The sequence below is a fragment of the Salpingoeca rosetta genome (genome assembly GCF_000188695.1).
Source record: "Salpingoeca rosetta unplaced genomic scaffold supercont1.27, whole genome shotgun sequence".
NCBI lineage: Eukaryota > Choanoflagellata > Craspedida > Salpingoecidae > Salpingoeca > Salpingoeca rosetta.
In genome coordinates, this window is record NW_004754907.1 from 918,133 (window position 1) to 927,411 (window position 9,279).

General features: G+C 55.4%; 4 protein-coding genes across 4 annotated transcripts in view; 3 read left to right on the forward strand and 1 right to left on the reverse strand.

The window, feature by feature from the left end:
* The window catches only part of PTSG_09094 (uncharacterized protein), a gene marked incomplete at both ends in the record, with an annotated part of 3,856 nt that extends 3,553 nt beyond the window's left edge, over positions 1-303 (reverse strand). Inside the window, 2 exons of the mRNA XM_004989838.1 lie at positions 178-228; positions 300-303. Coding sequence (XP_004989895.1) covers positions 178-228; positions 300-303 — 55 coding nt within the window. The remainder of the gene's footprint in view (positions 1-177; positions 229-299) is intronic.
* A 381-nt stretch (positions 304-684) lies between these two features.
* PTSG_09095 (uncharacterized protein) lies at positions 685-2,564 on the forward strand (the record flags this gene model as incomplete). The annotated part of the gene is made up of 8 exons (XM_004989839.1): positions 685-886; positions 979-1,163; positions 1,490-1,535; positions 1,729-1,795; positions 2,001-2,013; positions 2,093-2,153; positions 2,254-2,306; positions 2,478-2,564. 8 exons carry the CDS (start codon positions 685-687, stop codon positions 2,562-2,564), a joined length of 714 nt encoding a protein of 237 aa, XP_004989896.1.
* Positions 2,565-2,630: 66 nt separating this feature from the next.
* PTSG_12839 (uncharacterized protein) lies at positions 2,631-5,823 on the forward strand (the record flags this gene model as incomplete). The annotated part of the gene is made up of 10 exons (XM_004989840.1): positions 2,631-2,639; positions 2,859-3,119; positions 3,476-3,559; positions 4,102-4,233; positions 4,529-4,651; positions 4,839-4,890; positions 5,035-5,099; positions 5,143-5,302; positions 5,463-5,526; positions 5,760-5,823. Coding segments are annotated over 10 exons (1,014 nt in total), but the record flags the coding sequence as incomplete, so codon positions are not given.
* Positions 5,824-6,481: 658 nt separating this feature from the next.
* Positions 6,482-8,177, forward strand: PTSG_13264 (uncharacterized protein). Its single transcript, XM_004989841.1, has 3 exons — positions 6,482-6,655; positions 6,975-7,162; positions 7,631-8,177. The coding sequence occupies exons 2-3, from the start codon at positions 7,032-7,034 to the stop codon at positions 8,079-8,081; spliced, it is 582 nt and encodes a 193-aa protein (XP_004989898.1). The 5' UTR covers positions 6,482-6,655; positions 6,975-7,031; the 3' UTR covers positions 8,082-8,177.
* The last annotated feature ends 1,102 nt before the right edge of the window (positions 8,178-9,279 follow it).

Consider the following 9,279-nt stretch of genomic DNA (forward strand, 5'->3'; position numbering starts at 1 on the left):
ATTGTCAGCACGGTGTGTGCGAGTGTGCGTGTGGGGGGGGGGTTTGGTTGGTAGGTGAGAGCAGCGATGGGACGAAGGGGATGGCACGCAAGTCATTTCACACACACACACACACACACACACACACACACACACACACACACACACACACACACACACACACACACACACACACACCTTGATCTTGCTGCACTGGACTTGAGCTTGAGACGACGCTCACCACAGAGGCTGAACAGCACACACACAGCACACAGCCACCAACCACAAACAGCAGCAGCGCTGTCACACTGCCGTTGCACGCATCTTCCTTCTTGTCTTCTTCCCACAAAACACAAACAGAATTGTGCCGAGTCAGCACTTTGTTGTTGAAAGGGTTCACTGCTGTGTGATGGAAGGCAGACGCACACGCACAGGCACAGACACAGACACGCACATGCACGCACACGGAGGGGCGAATGGCTTGATGGAGCAGTGCTCTGCGTGGCGGAACTAAAGGGAAGGGGGGTACCAACTGCTGTGCTACTTGCGACCGGGACAAAAGCACGACAAGTGCACGACAAGCCAGCCAGCCAGCAGGCAGTGAACAACCACAAGCAGGTCTCCTTCTTGGGCCCGTTGCATGCATGTGTGTTACAAGCCACAAAACACAGTCGGTCAGCCCACCGTCCGGCAACAGCATCCAAGATGCACTCGGCAGGGCACTGGCAACTGCGATTGGGGTTTGGTGGCGTCGTCATCAACAACGGCCTCATCTACGGCATCCATCCCGCTGATACAACTCCCACCACCTCTGTGCTCAACAACAGCCCATCAACACCATCAACAGCAGCAGCAGTGACAGCAGCAGCAGTGACAGCAGCAGTGGATGACACGACCACCATCAACAGTCTGCAAGCCAGTTGAGCCATGTGGGCACTGCAGGCGGCGTGCTGGCTAGCTCACAACACCCTCCTCGACGGGTGTGACCACTGATCGCAGCACGGGCACAGCAGACACCACCACGCTTGGTGAACTGCGACACGGCGGATGCAAGTGGATCAGCGGCGTGGCTGCGGACAATGGCTTTTTCCTGCTACGGCATTCCATGCAACTCGCATTCCATCCTCATCGTCGATCCAGCCGCAAGTGCGGTGGACACAACCATGCTGTCCGTTCCAGATGTGGTATGGTGGTGTGTGTTGGCTGGCAACGGCTTGCTGTGTCGCATGCCCTGGCTCGTCCGTCACCTGCTCCTCGTCCATCCACGGTACTGACACAGGTGTGTGTGTGTGTGTGTATGTGTGTGTGTGTGTGTGTGTGTGTGTATGTGTTGGAATAGAAGTGAATATGGGGTTGGCACGCACCATGTGCGACTGCTGATGCTTACACGCTTCACCAATCCTGTCTGGTCCATCTCATCACACCACTTCAGTGAATTCCACCACCATGACCGCCTCGATGTGTCCATGCCATTCTTCTCTACGGTGGCATTCATTTCACACCGGAGCAGCGACGCGATCCGCCCGCACAAACAGGAAATACCTCGTCACCTTCAGGTCTGCGCATGTGTTGCCCGTGGTGTGACGTGGTGCGATGTGAGGTTCGATGTTCACTGCTGCTGCTGCTGGGTTTTGAGAGGTTGGTGTCGCTTAATGCACCACCACTCGCCCTTCTTGTGCCACTGCGATCTCACTCCAAACCTGTCGGGGTGCCGCTGCTTGACATGTGTCTTTTTTCCCTGTTGTGCAGGGGCACCACCAAATCTGCTCGTTCTTGATGCCATGCACAACCACCTCCCCAAGCTGCCCGACGGCAGGTGTGTCGTGCTACGTGTGCGATGTGTTGTGTGTTATCGTGTACTTGTGTGTCGTGCGTTGCCTCGGCGTCAACTGGTTTTGATGCTGTGTGCGTGTCTATCTGAATCCACCTCACACACGCACACACACACGCACACACACACACACACACACACACACACACACACACACACGCACGCATACCATGTGTTTGCACGTTTGCAGGGACATTGTGTTGGTGTGCGCGTGCCGGAGGTTTCGCGAAGAGCGAATGGGCCGTGAGGGGAAAGGTTGGATATGACCCCTCATGTAAGCAGGCAGAAGAAGAGTTCAACAAGTACACGTGCACGGATCTGGCGCTGGAGACCGGGGCGTATGGTGTGGTGTGTGCGTTGCTCGCCTGTTCTCGTGTCCATTCGACCACTCTCACCATCTGCCCACTCGTGTGTGGCATAACTGTGGTATGTGCTGCTGTCAGCGCTGCTGGCGTCTGCCAGGATCAACCTGTTCAGTGGCGACAACGCGTGGCAGGTGAGGGTGTGTGTGTGTCGACGTGTGTGTGCTCTTCTCCACCCATCCACACGCCATCATCACCACCTCCTCATTTTCTTGTGTGTTTGCTCACATCCTTCCCTTCCCACCCTCAACACCACAACCATCACCACCCTCCCTTGTTTCTCCTTCCTTCTGCTGTCGCCACAGAGGGCCCTTGAACCAGCTGCTGTCACCCCTCCCCTCCACCAACCACCACTGCTCTGGTGGGATGAACAGACGGGCGCTGCCATGTAATGACCATCCAGCCACGCTGTGCGGCTGTGGAAGCAGCAACGCCAACACACCACAAACAATCAAGCAATGAGCAACGTGAGTGCACCACTGCATGTGCATGTGCGTGATGAGCACAGCACCAGTGTGCGTGTCTGTGATCGCTGTCTCTGCTGCTCCTGTCTCCCCTTGTTGTCCCACATCAATGTGCATGCATGTGTGTGGTGTGGCTGCCTGTTTTGCCTTGCTTCATGTAGTGTCTCATTCGTCGTTCTCACACACAACTGCCTGCACACCTGCACATTCTCCACCTTGCAGCTGCTGCTTATATTCCCCTCTCTGTCTCGCTCTCCCTGGCGGCCATCACAACAACAGCAGCAGCAGCCAACACACCCTCCACCGCCGATGCAGCAGCAGCAGAGACTGCACCACCGCCACCACTTGCTGCTGAACACATTCCCCAACCAACCAACAAACAACCCATCGCCCACTGCTGCTGGCAGAAGCTGGCTGTTTGCAGCTGGGAACAGGTGGCGACAGCACAAGTTGCATTTTCAGCTGGAAGCAGCAGCAGCAGAGGTGAGGGCGAGAAGAAGAGGGGAAACGGAGAGGAGATGTGTGTTGGATGGATGGATGAGGTGGAGTGGGGGATGCTGGGTGAGTGTGGTGTGGTGTGGTGTGGCTGGCTGGCTGGTGACAGAGGACGATGGTGTGTGGTGGTGGTGAGGAAGAGGGATGGATGGATGGATGGGGTGCACCATGTCTTGTTCCTTCCCTTCTGTTTTCTGTTTTCTCTCCCTCTTCCCTTTCTTCTCCTTCGCACACATGCATGCACAACACCAGCAGTGGCAGCAGCAGTGTAGCTGTGCACATATCAACGCTCCCTCTTCCCTCCCACTCACCATGCTGGTGCTTGCACACAAACACACTCACAGGTGATGCACACGCGCAAGCAGGATGAGGGAAATGTCGAGGATATTTGTCACGCGTACCAGCTGCACTCGCCTCACACATGGCATGTGGGTGATGATGAGTGGTTGTTGGTTGTGTGATGGGGCTGTGATGGTGATGGGGTGCGATGAAATGAACAAGGAAGAGGGTTGATGGGGGATGATGATCACACGCATCGACACACACACACACACACACCGACACGTGGTGCATGTGATGTCAATCACTCGTTCTGCTGTGCTGACATGATGGCTTACTCTGTGCCTGTTGTGTTCTGTTCCCATCCACGCTGCCCGCAACCACGCACATACACACACACACACGCATGCACAGGTGGTGAGGTACCAGCACACATCAGGATGTTGATGGAAGTGGGCTAGCATGCCGGCTGCTGCTGCTGCAACTCCCCCGATTCGGCTGCCACTGCTGTGTTCATGCAGCGTTCCCATATGCGTGAGCAAGGTGAGCCCATCATGCATGCTTTGGTTGGCACATGGTGCATGTGTTGGTGGTGTTGCTGTTGTGGGTGCTTGGTGTTGCTGCTGCTGTGTCTCGTGCACCAGTGTAGCTGTGCAGCTCACACGCAATGTGTGTATGCTTGTGGCTGCAGCGGCGACTGTGTGAGGATCGTTTGAGGATGATGGGCGATGCACACATGATGGATTGGAGGAGCAGCTGCGGACACACACGTCCATGGTCATGGCGGGCACATCCAACCACAGCGACGCAATCATGTGCAGGTGTGTGTGTGTGTGTGTGTGTGTGTGTGTGTGTGTGTGTGTGTGTGTGTGTGTGCGGTTATGGTGGGGCGAGGAGGAGGAAAGCAAAAGAGAGGGGGCAGCAGGAAGGTGAACACGCTTGCTGTGCTCACATGCCATACCCGTGCCTTGTGTGTGATGGTATCGTTGTGTCTTGTCGTTGTGTGTTGGTTGCATGCGCACCAGGGCCACATCAGAGGAGGAGAAAGCAGCCGCCATGAATGCCACATCCTCATCAACCTTCTCCATTTCTCTCTCCTTTCCTCTCTTCCACCTCAGCTTCGCTGTCACCGCCACCACCACCATCACCATCGACTGCACAGCCGCCATCACACCCAGCTGACACCAGCCTCAATCTGGCGTGAGGCAGACAATGCACATGTCAGTCGCTCTGACGAAGAGGTGAGCAATGTGTGTGCGTATGCGTGCATGGTGGTGGGATGAGTGGAGATAACATGTGTGCGTGTGGATGTGTGTCAAAGCGGATGGTTGGATGGGGCTAGCGTGTGATTGATGATGCTTCGCTGTCAACCTCACCCCCTGCATCCTCCCTTCTTGCGTCTGTGCACACACAATTCACAGCGTTGAGGAGGCGCATGAAGCGGTGGAACCAACGACGATGACGGTGACGGGTGATGGAGGTGAGAGGGCGGCTGAGATGTGTGTGCGTGTGTGTGCGTTGGTTGAAATGTTGTGTTTCCTCCTTCTCCTCCCACTTTCCTTGTCTGTTCTGTCCACTCATGTATCTCTTCTCCCTTTCCCTTTTTCGATTGATTTGGACACAGGCCATGCATCGTCTCCATCCAACCGACCGGCCAAGCAGCCGAGCGAGCGAGCAAATGGACACGGCGTGGCAAGGGGCCGTTTGTTTTCACCGCTTCCACCACCACCAGCAGTACCAGCAACAGCTGATGTGTGGCTGCATTGTGGATGAACTGGCCTTCCGTCTCTCGTCCATCTCCACCTCGTTGTCGTCGTCACTGGTCACCAACAGCAGCGGCTGCGACCATGGATATGGAGGTGGGATGAATGGCGGTGGTGGTGATGTGGGCGGTGTGCGATGTGTTGGGTGTGAACATCAGCATGTATGGGGAATGATTGTGCGGTGCTGGTTGGATGTCGTTGGGTCTGTTGGTGGTGGCAATGGGCGTTGTTGTCGTTGACAGCCTGATTCTGAGACAACTCACCTCTTTCTCCACGCGCACACATGCAGAGTGTGATGTGCGTCGATGCGCCGTTGCCTCGCGTGACGACGACGACGATGGTGGTGGTGAGTGGTTTGTGGTGGATGTAGACGGCGCACGCACACACGCATGCGCAGGTGTGCTGCTTGTGCTGGTTGTGGTGTGTTGTCTGTGACATGTGCGTGCACAAGTGATGATGTGGTGATGTGAATGTGACAAAGGAGGTGGATGCGGTTTGTTTCTGCCATGCTGGCTCACTGCGTGGCGTCATTCTTGCTGATTTGGTTGTTTGTGCTTGCGCTTATGTACTGTGTGATTTTGCACAGGGCAGTGGCCGTTCTCTTCCCAAGCCCTCATGACACGAGCAGGGCGATACACGCACACACAAATGTGTGAGAGAAGAAGGCACGAGGTGAGAGGCTGCCGCTGTGTGTGTGTGTGCGGTAGTTCTCATTCGCACGTACACGCACGCATGTACGCATGTGTGCCAACGCACCAAAGCAGTCATTGGCTGTGGGGTGGTTGCACTGACGTGTGCCTCACGTGAATCAACCACACAACTCAAATGTGCGTGTGCGTGTGTGCGTGGCTGCAGGCGGACGTGTGCAGGGTGTTCCCAACCAAATTTCCTTCCTCCTTTTCCCAACTAATCCCCTTTGCTCTGTGTCATCATCATCTTCATCAGCCTTCCCCATGTGATGTGGAACTGTTGAGGCGTGCTCGAGACAGCGACCAACACAGGTATTGCAGCAGTGGTGGATATGGTGGATGTGATGGTGTGCCTGCTTGCTTGATTGTTGGGTGCTTGTTTCGTTGTTCTTGTGTGTAGGTGATGCACCCCGCCCACAAGATGCTGCATATTCCCATGCGTGGTCCCTTGTGTCTCTCCTTTGGTGTCCTCACCACCACCGCTCATTGTTGTTCGTCTCTGGTTGGTTTCTTCTTGCCTCACAGGCACGCAGGGCAGGCAGGCATGCAAGCTGCTGCTGGTGGTGCTGCTGTGATGGTGGCCGTGCGTGTGCCTGTGCGCTGTGCACCGTGTTTGGGGCTGCACCGATGAAGACAAGGAAGGGCACGGCCCGTGCCCACCACTCTTCCCCTTCATCTCCTCTTTCTGCTCCATCAGCGATGATGATGGTGGCCGTGGCATGTGATTGCGGTTCCCTTTTGTTCTGGCTTCGCTGTGGCACATCGGCTGGCTGGCTGACTGCATCGAGCACAGGTGAGGATGATCGTTGGCGGTTGGTTGGTGGTGGGCTGAGTTGTGTGGAGTGGTGGGAAGCAGGGGAAGGAGGAAAGTGACAAGGTGGTGGTGGTGGTGTTGGTGGTGATGAGGCGACGTGGGAGTGCAGAGCGAAAGGAGGGAGAGGGAAGGGAAGTGATAGGAGGGCGATGATGTTGGTTGGGGGATGGGGGTGCGCGTACACATGCATGTGAAATCGTGTGGTGGTGTCACATGACAACGGCACATACGTCAGTGGCTCATTCCTTTTGCTTGCACCTGTGTGATTGTGATTGTGTGATTGTGATGATGACTGCAGCAGGCAACACACGGCAGTGGATGCTGGATTGGATTGGCTGGGGTTGATTGGCCAATCATGTCATGTCGCCCATTTCTCTCTCTCCGTTGCTCATCTCAACTGGGAACACACACAGCGATGTGTGTATGTGTGCGTGTACATGCGTGTGCATCGCCATCAACCACGCCGACAGCGACACGATGCACGAGGTGAGGGCACGCAATGCTGTGCTTGTTTGGTGGAAGGGGGTTGAGGGAAAGTTGGGAGGAAGGCGTTCATCATGGCCATCATCACCACCACGGCTGTGTACCTGGTCATGTGACCGTGCATTTGGGGGATGGAGATGAGGGGAGAGATATGTTGTCGTTGTGACGGTTGTGTTTTGCATTGCTGTGCATGCGTGTGCATGGTGGTGCACCATCTCACTCTGCAATGCCATGTCTGACTGTGTGTGTGTGTGTGTGTGTAATTGTGGTTGACCTTTGTGTGCTTGTGCCATCACACAACACACACAACACCAAGCACATCATCATTCCACCCCATATGTTGTTGTTGTTGTCGACTCACGCATGGCATGCTCACATCCACCCCTTCCCCTTGCTTCTTCTCCTTCTTCCTCCTCTCTGCTGCTGCCACCCCTTCCACTGTTTCCCTCCACCCCTTTTTCACACACGCAGAGAGAGGAACCCATCCACATCCAACACCCATGCCCACACCCACCACGCATGCCACGCCATGGCGAGCTGTGCCACCTCAACCAACCCAACTCAACCCAGGCCAAGGAAAGGAAGGAGAGGGAAGCAAGGACACAAGAGGTGGGGCTCCCAACAGATGTGCGTGTTGATGGATGGTGTTCTCCTTCCCCCCACCCCCATCGCCTCGCCTATTGCTTCCATGGCGATCTGGCTGGGTGCCTGTTGCCTCCTCCCCTTGTTTGTTTTCTCTTCCAGCCCTTTGTGGCTGTTGATTGTTTGTTGTGACTGTGAGGAGGAGGGAGAAGGGAGCGAAGGAGGAGGAGAGGAGAGGAGAGGGGTGCATGCTGTCCACAGCTGTGTGTGTGTTGTGTGTTTGGTTGTGTGTGTTTCTTCTTCTTTTTCCATCCCCCTTTCTTCTCCCCTTCCCTCCTAAGCCTGCAAGGCCTGTGAGCCTGCGTTGCACTCACACACAGTGCTGTTCCCCTTCTTCTTCTTCTTCTTCTTCTTGTCTCATTGAAACCAACCAACCAACCAACCAGCAAAGCAAGCAAGTCCGCCCTTCAACAAACAAACGCAGAAAGCAAACAGCAGTTGCCGCACAAACGCAGCAGTGGGCGATTATTTGTGGCATCTTCCACCAATCGCCCAAACACGAACCAACAAGACCAAACACACAAACAAGTGACAAGCAACAATCGAAACGCGAATCAAGGTGCGTTTGTGTGTTTGAGTGGAGGTGGTGGGTTGCGTTGTTCGTGTGCGTGGCTGGCGCAGGGTTGGTGGAGAGGAGGGCGAGGGTGCGCGTTGTGACGAGCACTCACTGGCGGTTCTGTTGTGGGTGGTCTCGTTTGGTTCCGTGGACTGTGTGGGGTGTGGTGGGTGATGGTGTGATGGTGAACAGGTGCAAGCAGAGAACACGCACAACAGCGCCAAACCATGGATGTGTGCAGGGCCAAAGGCATGCAAGGCGTTGCCCACGGTCAGTGAGGCTAACATATGTGCTGCACAGGCCCATGACACGCTGGCACTGTGAGTTTGGGTGAGTTCTGTCAATTGGTTTGACTGCTGTGTGGGGTGTGTGTGTGTGTTGTGTGTGTGTGTGAAGGGTGGAGAGGTGGACGTGGCTGTGGTGGGTGTTGTGATCTCACACGCACTCCTGCTGCTGTGGATGCATTTGGCTCACACGCACACAGAGGGATGATGGGCTGCATCGACCCACACACACGAGTGTGAACACACGCACGTACACGCTGACAGGCAGTCTGATGCCACCTCACGGTGCGTTGCACTTGCATGCTTGCATGTGATTGTGACTGTGTGCATGTCGTTAATGCTGTGTCTGCTTGTGATTCACACTGTGTGTGTATGTGTGTGGTGGCTGCTTGCTTCTCTCTGTCTCACACGCCTGTGTGTGTATAGATGGTGACATGCACACGCAGACACAGACAATGAGTGGGTGTGCAGACACACATCCCACACAGCCAGGCAGGCAAGGCAAGGCAGGCACACTCTTCCTTCTCTCCCTCCTCTCCCTCTCTCTCCTGCTGTCACCATCGCTGGTGCATGGAGTGGATGCAAGGCGTGTTGGATGATGCTGGCTGGCTGATGTCCTTCCCTTGGTGCGTGTGTGT